The sequence below is a fragment of the Neomonachus schauinslandi genome, chromosome 1, assembly GCF_002201575.2.
Source record: "Neomonachus schauinslandi chromosome 1, ASM220157v2, whole genome shotgun sequence".
In the NCBI taxonomy this organism is placed as follows: domain Eukaryota; kingdom Metazoa; phylum Chordata; class Mammalia; order Carnivora; family Phocidae; genus Neomonachus; species Neomonachus schauinslandi.
The window spans coordinates 207,247,681-207,262,939 of NC_058403.1; the positions used below are offsets into that span (position 1 = coordinate 207,247,681).

The 15,259-nt window shown below is 61.8% G+C and overlaps 3 protein-coding genes across 3 annotated transcripts; 1 reads left to right on the forward strand and 2 right to left on the reverse strand.

The window, feature by feature from the left end:
• Positions 1-211: 211 nt before the first annotated feature.
• Positions 212-2,414, forward strand: ZGLP1 (zinc finger GATA like protein 1). The gene is made up of 5 exons (XM_021705481.1): positions 212-269; positions 567-975; positions 1,601-1,686; positions 2,039-2,132; positions 2,285-2,414. Exons 1-5 carry the CDS (start codon positions 212-214, stop codon positions 2,412-2,414), a joined length of 777 nt encoding a protein of 258 aa, XP_021561156.1.
• A 3,582-nt stretch (positions 2,415-5,996) lies between these two features.
• Positions 5,997-12,414, reverse strand: ICAM5 (intercellular adhesion molecule 5). Its single transcript, XM_021705286.2, has 11 exons — positions 12,333-12,414; positions 11,124-11,393; positions 10,611-10,931; positions 10,093-10,380; positions 9,437-9,691; positions 9,055-9,303; positions 8,353-8,595; positions 7,986-8,264; positions 7,662-7,901; positions 6,979-7,245; positions 5,997-6,271 (listed from the first exon to the last, which is right to left on the reverse strand). Exons 1-11 carry the CDS (start codon positions 12,412-12,414, stop codon positions 5,997-5,999), a joined length of 2,769 nt encoding a protein of 922 aa, XP_021560961.2.
• Positions 12,415-13,999: 1,585 nt separating this feature from the next.
• Positions 14,000-15,153, reverse strand: ICAM4 (intercellular adhesion molecule 4 (Landsteiner-Wiener blood group)). The gene is made up of 3 exons (XM_021705429.1): positions 14,757-15,153; positions 14,334-14,639; positions 14,000-14,202 (listed from the first exon to the last, which is right to left on the reverse strand). The coding sequence occupies exons 1-3, from the start codon at positions 15,151-15,153 to the stop codon at positions 14,060-14,062; spliced, it is 846 nt and encodes a 281-aa protein (XP_021561104.1). The 3' UTR covers positions 14,000-14,059.
• Positions 15,154-15,259: the final 106 nt, after the last annotated feature.

Consider the following 15,259-nt stretch of genomic DNA (forward strand, 5'->3'; position numbering starts at 1 on the left):
GGGGGGGGAGCTTGGCCCCGGGCGCCCAGCGCTGCCTGCCAGAGGCGCCCCGCCGCACTCGCCCCGCCCCGCCCAGGTGGGGCTCCTCGCAGCCTCTGCCAGAAGCGCCCCCACCAGGCACGTCCTGCTCCACTCAGGTGGGGCTCATCGAGTGGGCTCAGGGTGGGCGGGGCCGGGCGCGATTAGGGAAGTGGGGCTGGGCCGGGGCGCGATGGAGGCCGAACCGGTCCCAGACTTCTCGAAGCTGCAAGAGCTCCTGGCGCCGCCGTGTCTGGACCCTAAGCCGCCCCGGGCGCCCCCTGCTCAGCAGGCACCAAGGACCCCAGGATGCCCCAGACCCAATGGCAGGTGCGTTCAGGAGCGGCCCCTTCCCCCAACTTGATCCAGTGGTCAAAGGGTCATGACCTCTGGTTCCTGGGGGTTATCCAGAGGTCACCATGTTAGTTACTGGCACTTAAAAAGAAGTTCTGGTCCCGAGGGATACTCGGGGTCATATGGGGGTCATATGGGGGTCAGAGGCCACGCAATTCCCCCATGTCTCTGAGGACTGCATTGGTGCTGCCCAGGGAAGGGGGTGACCACACTGTCCCTTGTCCCCAGGTCCTTCTGGCCTGCAAGCCAGGACTCAGTCACTGCCCTGCGTTTCCTCCAAGAAACAGCAGAAGGGCTGGTTCAGCCCCCTGCCCGGGACACCCAAGCCCTGGGGCCCTGCTGGGAGCTGAAGGCCTTGGAGACTCTGGGACCCTCGCCTCTGGCAAGGGATGCCAAGAACATGCTGACCCCAATCAGCCAGCCATGCTGCAGCTCAGGGCCCCTGGAGGCTCCCCCAGCCCCCTCAGCCCTACCCCAGAGGAGGCCCCGGAAGCAGTCAAAGCCCCACCCGGGCGCTGAGAAAGTGGACCCCCGGTTCGAGGGGGTGACCCTGAAGTTTCAGATAAAGCCGGATTCCAGCCTACAGATCATACCCAGCTACAGGTAGGGGCTGGCCCAGAGGAGGGCGCCCTTTTGCAAGTTATAGTAATAATGGTGGGGGCAGGGGCCTCCCGGCATCTGCTCGCGGGCGCCCCACACCAGCCCTACGTTACAAATGGCCCAGCCTCTGAGCGAGACCTCAGGCTGGCGCCGTGACCCAGCAACGTCCTGGTCCGAGCATAGGTCCTGTTTACGAGACGGGCCTGACCATACTGAGGGTGGTTGCTAACTGTTGTTTTTCCCAGTAATGATCATGACCACCACCTGTCAGGAACAACAACCATGAGAGGTAACAGGTAGCCCTTGATGTATATGGGCTCCCTGAAGCCTTGTGAAGCCCATTTTGCAGATTTGGAAACTGAGGTGCAGAGGATGCGGTCGCTTGTCCGGAGTCACGCAGTGAGGACTCAGGAGAAATGGGATCTCAAACTGGCAGGCTGGCCCCAGACTTCCTACCTCTTCACATAATACTCATTATTATTACTGATGAGGGACAAGGCCAGGCCTTTCAGACATCAGACGCCTCCTTGGGGGATGCTTCACATCCCGATAGTAAATCATCACTGAGGGGCCGCTGCCTGGGACAAGGTACAGACCCCCCCAATGCTAACTCCTGTCTACTCCCCAGCCTGGCCTGCAGTAGCCGCTCTCAGGGTCCCTCTACAGGCCCTGCCAGGGGTCCTGAGGCCAACTCAGGAGGCGGCGAGGCCCTCGGTGAGTCCTGGTGACTTAAGAGCTATAAATATGGGGGGGGAGGGCAGTTTCCCATCCTCTCTGTCTTTCTTCCCATCCTGCTTCCCCATTTAGACCCATCCAGAAGGAGTCATGGTGCACCTCCCTCCACTCAGGCTGAGTCACCCCCACCCCCGGTTTCTTCCTCTGCTTAGCTTTGCCATCTGTCTCCCTTCCTGGCTTTCCCTCTGTCTTAGATCTGGTAATACCCAGGGCTGGCCCAGAGCCAGGTGGGGCCTTCGTAGAGACTCTAACAAAATGCCCCACCTGCACAGGCCTCCTGAGCCCAGACTCTTGGCCTCTGCCCCTTACCCTTTGACCTCTGCCCCCTCAGGGCCCCGGTGCTGTGCTTCCTGTAGGACCCAAAGGACCCCACTCTGGAGAGATGCTGAAGATGGGACCCCTCTCTGCAATGCCTGTGGTATCAGGTCCTCAGGATGGAAGGAGTTTGGATGCTTAGCCAGTGTGGGGTTCTGGGAGGGGAAACACTCACCCTTGCGGAAAGTGGAACTACCCAGAAAGTGGTAGTTTCTGGACCCCTGCTGCATTCTGATGTTGGTTTCTCGCACCCCCACCCCAGGTACAAGAAATATGGCACTCGCTGCTCCAGCTGCTGGCTCGTGCCCAGGAAAAGTGTCCAGCCCAAGAAGTTATGTGGCAGATGTGGGGTGTCCCTGGGCCCCCACCAAGGCCCAACTCAGGAAGGGTAAGCCCTTCCTCACCCAGCTGAGCCTGTCCTGACTCAGTTTCTCTGTGGTGGGGAGGGCAGGGAATGGGCAGAAGCCCTCCTGGGAGGAGTGGGGAAAAAACTTGGGTCTTCAAGGGTCCAGCCTGCCTCTTCTCTGCCCCCTCCCATTCAGGGATCTCAGGTGGAAGACCCAGGCCTCGGGCTCCAGAGTCCCTGTCTCAGGGGGCCACTGTCCCCCTCCCTGGCCCCTGGTCCGATGAGGTTTGGCTGAGCCTCCCCTCAGAAAATGTCCTCAGCAGTGACGCTCCTACTGTGAACAGCAATAACAATAAAGAACACAACTACTCTGAGAAAGAGCGCTGTGACTTGGGGATCCCACCTCGTGCACACTTCCCCCTCTCTCCCCCGCGCCAGGAATGTGGGGGCAGGTGTTTTCTCATTAGGATTCTGAGGGACACACACACTCGTACATACAGGGACCAGCCCACCCACAGAGAATGAGCCACATTCACCACAACATCCCATATAGGGCAACAGCCACCACATGCAGAGACAAAGAACACATGGAGACAGACAGACACACGGGGCACCTGGCTGGCTCGGTCAGTGGAGCGTGTGACTATCAATCTCGGGGTTGTGGGTTCGAGCCCGGTGTTGGGTGTAGAGATGACTTAAAAAAAAAAAAAAAAAGACCTTTTTTTTTTTTTTTTTAGAATTTGTTTATTTGACATAGACAAAGCGAGAGCAGGAACACAAGCAGGGGGAGTGGGAGAGGGAGAAGCAGGCTTCCCGCTGAGCAGGGAGCCCGATGCGGGGCTCGATCCCAGGACCCCGGGATCATGACCTGAGCTGAAGGCAGACACTTAACGACTGAGCCACCCAGGCACCCCTAAAAAAAAATCTTATTTATTTTTTAACTTATTTGAAAGAGAGAGAGAGCACAAGAGGGGGTAGGGTCAGAGGGAGAAGCAGACTCCTCGCGGAGCAGGGAGCCCAATGTGGGACTAGATCCCAGGAGTCCGGGATCATGACCTGAGCCAAAGGCAGTCGCCCAACCAACTGAGCCACCCGGTGCCCCCCTAAAAAAAATCTTAAAGGCAAGACAGATACGTGTGTGTGGGCTAACACACATTCACATACAAGACACACTGACAAACTCACGTGTGCTGACATGCACATGAGACACATAGACCACACGCTAGACAGAAACAAGCATTGACGGACACAGGACAGATACATCTGTCAACACACGGAAAATACACCTAGGTGACACACACATTGGCACACAGTGATACACACACAGCGGTCCCTTTATCCGTCAGCTCCACCTCTGCCTGCAGGGTGTCCCCTTCCTACAACTTTATGCACACCAGTCCCTTCTGTGGCCCCCTCCCCCCTCTTCCAAGAGCTCTCCAACCCCACCACGGGTGTCCCTAGCCTGCAGCCAGAAGCCATTCAGGAGAAGAGGGCCCTGGCCAGAGCTCAGCCCTGTCGCTGTCGCCAGAACACACAGGATACTAGTGCCCACTGGGAGAACTGGAGGGATGCAGCCAGGGTGGGGGGTTGTCCCGCATGGCAGTGAGTGAGACCTGCCAGGCCACGTAGCCCAGGAAGGGGAGCCCCTGTGAAACCCTCTTTGTCTGTTTCGGGTGAGCCTGTGGGGAAGGTCTGGGCCCAGTTCCTCAGCCCTCAGATCCCTGACTCCTCCAGCCCCACATTCCTCAGCTCAGAACACCCTCCCCGGCGTCTCCCCTAGCTGCTGCCTTCTCATTACTGGGAGGGTGGGGCAGCCTTCCTTGACCACCCAGTCTAAGATACATATCCCACTCCCATGCTGTCACGCTCTAGTTCAGCTCCTCACTGGTCTCCCTCCTAGAACCTACCAGAATTTGTCAGTTCTCTACTGCTCTGGGGTTATTTCATTCACCTTCATCTTCCCACCTGGACCATGACTTCAGGGGTCCAAGGCCACAACTGTGTCCCTGACCGTGATGGGCCACCCCAGGGCCCAGCACGGAGTTCTTTGGGGATGCACGTTGAACACATGAAGGTCTCAGACTGTGTACCTGTGAACTCACGGCTGTTTTTACCCACTTATTGAGCATTTATTGAGCAACTACTGTGTACCAGACCCCAAGGGGGGCAGTTTATGGTGACTAGAACAAAGAACCCTGCTCTAGAGAAGGCAATATTCTAAAGTGACAGTAAACAGTCAAATATCTAATAGAGTGTCAAGTGGTGGTTGATGCTACAGAGAAAAGAAGGTATGTAAGGAGATAAGGCGTTGGAGGGCTACCTCAGTTTTGCTTCTGTCGGAGGAGAGACTGCCAAGGCCTCTCTGACATTTGGATAGAGACCTGAGGATAAGGAACTGGCTGTGGGACTTTGAGGTGAGGACAGTCCAGGCAGAGGGAATGGCAAAAGCAAAGGCCCTGTGGCAGGCTGGACTTGGTGGGACATGAGGAATCGTGAGGAGGGAAGTAGTTAAGGGTGTGTGTGTGCGCGCGACAGGCCGCTGGTTCCTCCCACCCCCAACCCCCTAGCAATCCCCCCCCCCCCCCGCAGCCTCCGCCTCCCTCAAAAGCAGGAACAGAGCCTGAGAGAAGGAAGCAGTCCTGGACAGCCCCCCCGCCATTTCCTGCTCTTACCTTTGCTCAGGAAATGCTTGCCTAGGGCAGCTGATGGAGTGGGAGCTGTCCAGGACTGCTTCCTTCTCTCAGGCTCTGTTCCTGCTTTTGAGGGAGGCAGAGACTGCAAGGGTGGGGGGGAGAGCAGCTGTTCTCTCCTTATGCTGTAGGGGGTGAGGGGGGCGGTGGTGTGCGGAGTGGGTTGCAGCTGATAGCCGTGTGTCTCTTCTGAATCATGACAGGCAGTCAAAAGGCAGGTTGGGGGTAAACTGAGGCACGGTGGATGGACACAGGATGGAGGAGGCATTGAGGGTGGGGCGGGGATGCACCCTTTAATAGTTGGGACCTGTCACTCATAAGTGCAGCCACTGTCTGCATTTCCTCATCCTGGCGAGACCTCAGGACAGGGGCCCAATGCCCAGACCCCGGGGAGGGGGCTCCACCCACCCTGGGAAGACAGCTTCTGTGGCGCCTGGAACCAGGCCTGGGGGAATCACCTAGCTCCCACCGCAAGAGTTAGCGGGGTTAGAGGGCAGCACTGGGCGGAAGAGATAAGGGTCAGGGAGCGGGAGGAAGGCCTGCAGTCCCCATCCCAGCCCAAGGCTGGCTGACAGCAGGAAACGGGACACGGAGAGAACACGCTCCAGCCCACACCGCATGAAGGTGGCTTGGGCTGTGCTGACACATAGTAGGCCCTCAAAAACAAACAAGCCAAAGTAGTTTATGTATGAATAACCCACGGGGTTGGGACTGGAACCTTGGGTTGCTTCCACATGGCAAGAGACTGAAGTGGACGGACCCAGAGTCCTTTATAAAAACTTTATTTGTTGGGGGGTGGGTAGAAAATGGGGGTGACGCCCCTGGAATTGAATAAATAAGTGAATGAATAAATAAATAAATAAATAAATAGAACAATAAGTAAGCCCCCGTGTGCCTCTGGGGGGCGTCCCCCGGCCCGCGGGGAGAGGGGAACCGGCTCAAGCCGACGTCAGCTGGATGGCGAAGACCTCGCCCCCCGCCTGCGCCTCCGCGGTGCCCGCAGCCTCGGTTCCACCTTCGGCACCCGTGCCCCCGCCAGTGCCACCGCCCGCGCCGTTGAGACACACGGCCTCACCCGAGCTTTCGGCCTCCTGCACATTATACTCGCCCTTCTTGCAAGCGGTGGACTGAACGTAGAAGGCCAGGCCGGCCCCCGCGGCCAGTAGGGCCGCGCCCCCCGCCGCGCCGCCCACGGCGACCCACAGCCATGGACCTGCGGGGTGGAGACCCTCAAAGAGAGTGGACCAGCTCAAGGCTCCCAAGCGCGGCCACCTCTGTTCCCTCCCCATTGGCACGAAGTCAGTCCTCACGGGCCTGGCAGGGAACCCCAGGGAACTCAGAGCGTGGGGTGGGGGAAAGGAGAAAGCCTTCAAAGGCTACCCCAAGCGCTGGTGCGACCCCAGACCCGTTTTACGCGTCACCTCAGCACATGAGGATAGAAGCCCCTAGCCCCAGGGATACCCAGAAGTCAACTCTCTTCACCCCCAAGAGGATGAGGGTAGGGGGGGACCGGGTCACTCCTTCACCCCGGAAAACCCGAGATACACGAAGTGGGGGGGAGGGGATCTGGGTGGGACCCCCCATCACCCCCATCCTCTACCCTAGGTCCCTCTCCAACACCTCTTCTCCACAGCGGCACAGTGAGGGGTGACTTCTACCCCAAGTTAATAAGCCCCTCCCACAGCCGTCATGGCCCTGGAGGGTCTCTCCCCTTGAGCTCCAGTCCGTTCCCTCTTCCTCCACCTTCCACCCCAACCCGCCATCAAAGCCCCACTCGTCAGGGTGCCCCTGACTTCTGCCCCGGCCCACTTCAGTCTCATCTGCGGGGAACGAGAGGGAAGCGAGGACCGGGTCAGGGGCCGCGCGGCGCCGGCCACGCCCCCTGCGGATCCCTCGCCCCGCCCCCCAGCTGCCACTTACCAGCCACGCGCACTGTGATGCGTCGCGCGTGGCGCCCATGCGCGTTGGTGGCTGCGCACTCGTACTCGCCGCCGTGGCTGCCCATGGCGCCCGCCACGCTCAGCGTGCTGTTGTTGCTCGACAGGCCGATGTTGAGCGCCCCCGGGGGCGCGCGCCAGCTGATCTGGGCTGGGGGCCAGGCCTCTGCGCGGCAGGTCAGCGTGAAGTTCCCGCCTGGCCGCACGCCCCCGGGGGGCGAGGCGGCCAACTCGGCCACCACCGGCCGGTCTGCAGAGGACAGGAGGTTGGAGGAGCCCCTCAGAGCCGGTCCACGCACCGACCAAGTGCCCTTCCGCCCACCACAATCAGAGCACCCCTCCTCGGATGGGCAGGCAGGGATCCGGCCTTCCTTCAGAGCCACCTGCCCCTACTATTCGGCTGTAGTCAGCACTAAAACCCTGTGCCCTGCTTCTCTGAAGGAGAGGGGGTAGGGACCTGCACCAGTGCCCTTCTGACCTAGAATTTGAGGGGGGCACGGGCTCCTGTTCCCTAGAGTTTTCATTAGCCTCAGGTTTAGACCGGGAATCCTTGTCCCCAGGAAGGGGGCCTAAGGAGGTACCCTTGAACTGCCCTGGGCAAGCCCACTGCTGCAAGTCACTGTTTTGGGAACCCAGTGCCCTCTAACTGGTGCTACTCCCACTCACATTCCACGCCCACGGTGACCGTCCGTGCGTCCATGCCATGCATGTTGGTGGCCAAGCAACGGTAGGTACCCGCATCTTCTCGGGACACGCGCAGCCGCTGAGGCCTGGGCACGCCCTCCCGGGAGCAGCGCACTTGTGGGGACGGGCGACCCCGGGCGGCGCAGGCCAGCCCTGCAGCCTCGGCCCCTTCCAGCCACGTCTGGTGACTTGGGCAGGTGGACTCATCCATTTGCGGTGGCGCTGCAAAGCAGCCATGGGGGACGTCAGGGAGGGGCCCGGCCCCTGGGGCACCCCTACTTCCCCGCCAGCCTCGGCCCCGCTCACACTCCGTGCTCACGGCGACTGTCTTGACCATGGAGCCGTGCCGGTTGGTGGCATTGCAGATGTAGATACCAGGTGCCAGTTCACTAGCGCTGCTGGGGACTCTGGGACTAGAGTCTGGGGAGGCCAGCGGCAGCAGCATCCCCTCACTGGTCCCCTCTGAGCCGATGCACTCCACACTTGGCTCCGGCTTTCCATCCACCTCACAAGAAAACAGCTGCCCAGATCCTTCCACCCACGTCCAATTGCTGGGGCAGCTCAGCTCCTCGAAACTGGGGCCATCTGGGGAGCAGAAGGTCACACAGGGACTGGAAGTCAGGCCAGGGTTATCCTGACATACCCCATCTTGCCCTGTGTTGTCCTCACTCACATTCCACCGTGACAGCCACATTTTTGGCCACAGAGCCTTGAGCATTGGTGGCTTCACAGCGGTAGGTTCCTGCGTGCTCCCGGACCACATGCAGCAGGCCCTCGACGACCCCGGCCTCCCCAGGGCGCGCACAGCTCACGCTGGGCGGCGGGACCCCATGTGCGACGCAGCTCAGCGAGACCTCTGTTCCTTCCAGCCATGTAATGTGTTCTGGGCAGCCCATGCTGTCCAGCGATGGGGCGTCTGGAGAAGGAAGTGTTGTTGGGTTTGAGGATGGGGACTGGCCCAATGTCCCTAGACCCTCTTTCCGTATAAGGGCAGCCACAAAGGGTTGGGCAGGCTGTGCCCTGCCCAGACACTAAACCAAAGAGGTTTTACGCTGGTGGAGTGCTGAGCTGTTTTTAGTCCTTTTTTCTGATTCCTACAAAGTGCCCACAGGATCCACCCCAAGTCTTTGGCCTAGAAATTCTTAGACGCCTTGGAAAGCCCACCTTCCCAAGACTCTGTCCACACACCACACCCCAGACCCTTAGGGACACGTCTACCTCTCCCCCTCCCTCCTTCTCTAAGATCTTCCCCTAATACCGCTCACCAGCCTCTTCCCTTTCCCAAAATCCTGCCCAAAGACACACTTCAGACCCTGCAGGCTAGTCACCCCTAGACCCTGAGAAGCAGAAATGCGCCTTGTGCACCCCCACTCACACTCCACCGTCAGCGTCACTTCCTTGACTGCCTCGCCCTGGACGTTGACCGCAGTGCAGCGGTAAGTGCCGGCGAGAGCTCGAGTGACCGGACCCAGCAGGCCCAGCGCTAGCACCGCCCCGCTGTCAGGCCGCTCGCAGTGGACGGAGGGCGCAGGGTTTCCGCGGGCCTCGCAGCGCAGCGTCTGCTCGGGGCCCTCCGGCCACGTCCAGCTCCTGGGACACTCAGAATCATCTAGTCGAGGGGCGTCTGCAGGGGCGCGGGGTACTGAGAAGCTAGACACGGTCCTTGAGGAAAAGCCCCACTTCCACAATACGGCCAGGGACCGGACAGGCCCTTGGAAATCACGAGGAGGGAGGCGAGAGGTTAAAGGCCAACTCACATAGGACGCGGAGTTCGGCGCTCTTGTTCTTGCTTAGGGTCTCCCCGTCCACCTCGAGGATGGCGTCGCAGAAGAAGCTGCGCTTGTCGTCGTCCTCGGTGGCATTTAGCTGAAGCTGGGCGGGCTGCCCCGGGACCACGGCTGGAATTCCGTCCAGTGTGACCAGGGCTCCGGCCCCAGCTGCGCAAGTTACTGTCACCACCTTCCCCTCGGGGGTGCTGGGCTCGCTCAGGGTCAGGACCGGCGCGGGGAAGCCTGGGGGCGGGGCATTGGCCGGGAGTCCACTGACCACGCCCCTCCCGCGGGTCGAGGCTGCCCCTTATCTGCCTGAACTGTCTGGGCTCTGCCGCCGAACTGTAGGTACCTCGCTCGGCCTCTGCGGATGCTTAGGCTCCGCCCTCCTCTCGCCTCGCCTCCTCGCCCCGCCCAACTTTACGGGGTCCCCACTGGGTTTGCGACGTTCCCCTTCCGGCGGCGGCTCAGACTCCGCCTCTAAAACTATTCAACCTCAGTCCTCCAACTTTCCCACCCCTTAGGGACACTGGGACCACGGCTATTGCTATACTAAGGCCCCGCCCACCCTTTGCTCTGCCTTCCCGTTGCAGAGCGACCGGATCCACCCCTGAGCCGCGGCGACCCGCTTCTCTCCCTCTTACTGTAGACGGTCACGTTCTCCCGGGTCTCCCGGCTCTCGCCCCCCAGGGTCACGTTGCAGACCAACTGCCTGGCGCCCTCCTGTTCTGCGTTAGCTGTGGCTGTGGCAGTGGCCACGAGCGCGTCCCCCTCCAGGGTGATATCGGGACTCAGCATGCGGTCCCCCAGCGCCAGGTAGACCCCAGCCTCTGAGGCTGGAAACAGCTCGTCCAAGGTGCAGCTCACGGGTCTTTCTGAGCCCACTTCCAAGAGCCGGGGGACAGCGAGGCGCGGGGGGTCCGGAGACAGGGCTGGGTGTCGAAGAACAGAGCTTGAATATCATGTATCGGAACCACTCAATATGTACTAAGCGCTTTACATGCACTATCTTATCGTATTATCCTCAAGGCACAGGGAGGAAAACAACTTACAGCTGGTGTATGTTGGAGTAAGGATTGGAATTCAGATTTCTCTGCCTCCAAACTTCTTAAACACTCCTCTGACCCCTTCTCGTCCCCTTCTGCTCCCTGTACCCACTCACCAAAAGTTCGGAGCTCTCTGGGGGCGGAGCTGTTTGAAAAAAGCCCCAGGCCATGCGGCCGCAGGTCCAGCTCCGCGCGGCAAGAGAAATTGGCCCCATGGTCCTCCCTTCGCGCCAGTACTGTAGCCGTAAGCACCGCGCCCCGCGCTCGGGGTGGCTCCCCGGCGAAGCTGCGACGGATGAGCTCCTGGGCGCCCCGCAACAGGGTCAATGTGAGGCTCCCACGAGGCCCAGCGCCTGGGACCCTACAGCTCAGGGTGAAGTTCTCGCCCACAGGCTGCCAGGCAGGCAGCGGTACCAGCTCTACACGATCCGGTCGCTCTGCAACGGGGGAACCACCGCTCTTGGAAACGCCGAGGCTCCCAGGCACTTGGCGTGGAACCCAGGGGCCCAGGGGCGGAGAGTTGGGGATCCAGAGGGTGGAGCCTGAAGGGGAGGACCCTGTGACCCAGGGGGCGGGGCTTGGAAGGAAGGGAAAATAGTAGAGTGAGAGCGTGGCCGCTGAGAACTCACGGAAAGTGCGAATGAGCCCACGCGCCTGCAGCGTGCGCCGCGCGCAGCGGAAGAAGCAGACCGGCTGGGTCTCCGGCTCGCGGATATCCACCAGCTGCCGCGCCAGCCAGCGCAAGCCCCTCTGGGTCCCATTCCGGCGCAGCGAAGTCTCCAGGCCACCGCGCTCAGGTCGTGGGCAGTTGGTGCTGCAATTCAGCCACAAAGATCCCCCGCGCTCCACGAGCGCCACGCGGGGCTGCAGGTCCGCCCAAAAGGGCTCCTGCGCGACCGCTGACCAGGGAAACGTGGGCTCAGCCTGGGGAGCCACCTTCCTGGGATCTTAGTGCCCCTATGTCGAATCAGGGATTCCCGGGGAATTAGTAGAGGCCACAGCCAAGGAAGAATTCAGGAGTTTCGCGTCCTGCCCCGGCCTCAGGTTTGGAGGCGCGCTCCCAGGGTTCAAACCTCGAGGGCTTCTCTGGGACATGGCAGCAGCGAGCCCTGGTCTCCAAGGTGCCAATGGAGTGATGGGAAAGCATGGGGGGAGGGGGATGAGATGAAAGACGGGGTCTTTGACGCACACAGCAGTGATGGGAAGAGGGGACCTCGTGTGGAGGAAGGAAAACGAACTGGTTCTCAGGGTTCTTGCCAGAGACGGGGAGACAGGTTGAGGCGAGGGCAAAGGAGAGATGAGGCCGAGTCAAGGATAAGTGAGGACCCCAAACCCGGGAGAAGAACACGAAAGAAGACTCGAGGCTGGAGCTCATGGAAGGAACCGCGGTAACAGCTGAGGGACTCGGTTGCCAGGGCTCCGGATGGAGCGGGAATAGCGCCTCCGAGTCACAGCAGTTGGGGAGATCGGGTCTTTCCGGACCACGACTGAGGGGGATGGCAGTCCGTGGACCATGGAGCATAACAGAGCGTGGAGAGGTACCCCAGAAAGGGACAAGGGAGACACGGGGTCTCCAGGGCATGAGATGGGTGCGGAAGAGCACCCGGGATCTCGACGAGGGCAAGGTAGAAACCTGGGCAAGCGAGGAGTCTGGGAGCTGGGTCTCCAGTGTGTGTTGGTGGGAAGAGGGATAGAGGGCAAGGCCCGGGCTCAAGGTGGGGCAGAAGCGTGGGAGTAGAGCGAGACGAGGGCGGAGCCGGGAGGGGCTTGTGGCCGCTGTTCTGGTCCCGGAACTCCGCCCCCGCCCTGTCCACCCTGAGCCAGGACCCGGCTCTTACCTGAGAGGCCGAAGAGCCCCAGGCCCAGGACAGCCCAGAGGCCGAGCAATGCCCGGCACAGCCCCGGCGAGGGCCCTGGCATCGCCGCCGCGGGGGAAGCGCAGGAGGCGAGGAGAGCGCGAGCGCTGAGCTGGGCGAGAGGACGGCGCGGCGGGTGGGTTGTGGAGGAGGCAGAGTTGCGTTCCGGGATTGGTTTAACGTTGGTAACTTGGTTTCCAAGGAGGGGGCGGCGGCAGAGGCGGCTGGGGGGCGGGAGGGCGAGCGTGCTCCAGGCTCCCGGCCTCGGCGAAGGCGTGCTGGCAGGAGCAAGCGACCCCCGGGGTCTACGTGGAGGCCCGCCCCATCTCCCGGAGCCTTCTGGGGGCGGCCGCGCGCTCCCGCGTCATCCTCGGCGGCGAAGCCGAGGTCGGGGGATGCTGGGTTGCCCTTCTCAACCGCCCCCACCCTACCCCTAGCTTGGATGCTGTGGTAATGAGCTGGACTCAGAGCCCCGCCCCCATAGTTAGTTCCCCCACCCCCTCCCGCGCCCCTTGGGCAGGGGATTGGTTTGAAGGCTAGGAGAGAGCTGTAGAGCAGGATGGGGGAAGGCACAATTCTAGGAAAGGGTGTGTGGGGATGCCTTCCTCACTGATCCTTCTCCTTTTGAGCCGGCGAGCTGAGGGCTGTAGCCACGCCCCTAGTCCCCCTCCGGCTCCGCCCCCGCACGCGACAGAGGGGGTGGGGACCAAAGTGCCAGCGAGTCGGGAACACGTGTGCGTGCGCGCAGCGTTCGCCGGCGTCTAAATTAGGGTCGGCTCCGCTCTGGGTCTGTATTTACCCAGCGTGCAGCGGGCACGTGTCTACGCGGCGTGTGTGAGCGCCAGCTGCGGAGGAGCGCCCCTGAATCCGCTTTCGGCGCGGTGGGCGGGGCCCTGGACCGCACCGGCCCTCCCAGACATCCAGTGCGGGCTCGGCTTCTGTGTCCACGCGAGACCGAGAGACCAGCTATGACACTTCGACCCTGCATCCGGGCCCCAGGCTTTGACGCCCCCCCGCATGTGGCCCCCAGGCCCGGTGATTATCAAGACGTTGCCAGGACGCGAGTCTGTGACACCCCACGTGGGCCCTCTGATTGTTCCCTCCCCGCAGTCACAACATGGGTACCTTTTCTTCGCATCTCGGTCCCTCAGTGTGTCACGTGACCCCGTCCGTTTGCGCTCTCAGCGCCAGAGCTAACGGTGAACTGTGGGGGTCAGTTCTCGCTCCACCCCTGTCCTCCGGGAAAGTGCTGGGTCGCAGGTGGAGGGGCGGGGGGGGGGGAATGGGAAAGGAAACTTAACATCCAATCAGAGCTGCCGCGTGGCGCGGCGGAGCCAATCGGGGGGAAAACCGTCCTGTGAGCCAAGCCTCCCACAGCCCAAAGCCCTCCAGTGCCCAAGCTATGCCCATTTGCACCCCACTGATAACGCCCGCAGGGGGGGTATATTACCACACTTGGCTGGGAATGCGGAGGGACTGGGGCGCCCGGGTCCCCAGGCGGCTGAGAAGGAGGAAGCCTCAGGTGCCCTCCGAGAGACAGGGCACTTAGAGAAAGTGACTGAGGCAAGGCCAGAAAAGAAGACCACCTCCTCAGAGGAGGTACGCTCGTGGGGGGACCTTTAGGCCGTGAGGCAGAGGCTGACTGAGGAGGACTTTATTGAATCAGTCAGGGTTCCCCCCAGTTGTCCCAGATTCCTTTCTCCTCCGGCTCAGCCGGCAGAGACCCTCCTCTCTTTACTCCGGTTCTGCACCAACGGCCGTTTTCGTAGGTAGGCGGCCCCCACAACGAGAAGGATCCCCGCTAAGGCTGCGATGGAGGTGGAGGCCAAGGCTTTGGGCGCGGGGCGCCAAGCTGGGGACAGGAGGTGAGAATTAGGACCGGGGCCCAGGGAGACGTGACCTCCCGCTCGACTCGCTCACCCTACTGGCGTCACACCCTGGCCCTCCCCTCCTCAGGGGCCCAGGATTACAAAGGTGCCTCACCGAGGCCTGTCAGCGTTATGGGTGCCGAGCTGCTGCGGACCACCAAGCCATCAAGACTGAGGCGTGCGTGGCAGGTCACCGGTTTCCAGAAGTCGCGGGGCCTGGCGGGCAACGTGTAAGTCAGCGTCACGTTGGCCAGATCAGTGCCGGTGTAGCGCTTCAGGTTCTCAGAGTAGATGACCCGGCCGCCGCGCCTCAGAGTCACCACCAGGAAGCCCACGGGGAATACGTGCGTCACGTGGCAGCGCAGAGTGTACTCATTGCCCACCAAGAGCGGAGGCTCCAGGATCACGCTTTGCGGCCGTTCTAAAGCAAGAGGGGGCCTCTGAGCCAGGTCCGCGTGCGCCCCCTAGCGCGTCTGTTAAACACCCAACCCCGTCCCCCTCCCCTCACCCCAGCAAGGCCTGGACCCCCGTCCCTCACTGTAGGCGGTGATCTTGGCCGTGGCCCCCCGTGTTTCTCCTGCGCAGGTGACGAAGCAGCGCACCTCGGAGCTCCAGGCCCTCACGTCCAGCAGCTGGTAGGATACCCAGCCGGGCCCACTGAGCGTTTGGCCCCGCTGCAGCCCAGTGCTGAGGCTGGAATTCTCCGGCAGGGGGCAGCTGGTGCTGCAGTTGAGCCACACTGAGCCCCCCGGCTGCACGGCCTTGAACCCGGGGCTCAGGCGCACCCAGAACGGCGCTGAGGTCTCCGAGGGCGCCAGGGAGCTGCCTCCCGGGCCTTGGGCCCGCGCTCCCCGGCGCCGACGCGCTCTCACGCCTCCCGGGTAGGCGGCGGCCGCCAGCAAAAGCAGCAGCGAGAGGGGGAGCAGAGACCCCATGGCAAAGGGCCCAGACTGAGGGGCCGAGCGCCAGGGAGCCAAGGCTGGCTCTGGAGATAAGGAGGCCGGCAGCCCCGCCTCCGCAGCCCCACCCAGAGGGACAGAG

Coding starts and splice junctions, on each gene's coding strand:
- ICAM5 (XM_021705286.2), bottom strand. CDS start 12,414: ATGCCAGGGCCCTCGCCGGGGCTGTGCCGGGCATTGCTCGGCCTCTGG. Junction 10,932..11,123: donor TGGGCTCATTCGCACTTTCC/GTGAGTTCTCAG, acceptor CCCCCGTTGCAG/AGCGACCGGATCGTGTAGAG. Junction 6,272..6,978: donor CATCACAGTGCGCGTGGCTG/GTAAGTGGCAGC, acceptor TCCACCCCGCAG/GTCCATGGCTGTGGGTCGCC.
- ZGLP1 (XM_021705481.1), top strand. CDS start 212: ATGGAGGCCGAACCGGTCCCAGACTTCTCGAAGCTGCAAGAGCTCCTG. Junction 976..1,600: donor CAGATCATACCCAGCTACAG/GTAGGGGCTGGC, acceptor TCTACTCCCCAG/CCTGGCCTGCAGTAGCCGCT. Junction 1,687..2,038: donor AGGAGGCGGCGAGGCCCTCG/GTGAGTCCTGGT, acceptor CTGCCCCCTCAG/GGCCCCGGTGCTGTGCTTCC.
- ICAM4 (XM_021705429.1), bottom strand. CDS start 15,153: ATGGGGTCTCTGCTCCCCCTCTCGCTGCTGCTTTTGCTGGCGGCCGCC. Junction 14,640..14,756: donor GGCCAAGATCACCGCCTACA/GTGAGGGACGGG, acceptor CTCTTGCTTTAG/AACGGCCGCAAAGCGTGATC. Junction 14,203..14,333: donor CATAACGCTGACAGGCCTCG/GTGAGGCACCTT, acceptor TCCTGTCCCCAG/CTTGGCGCCCCGCGCCCAAA.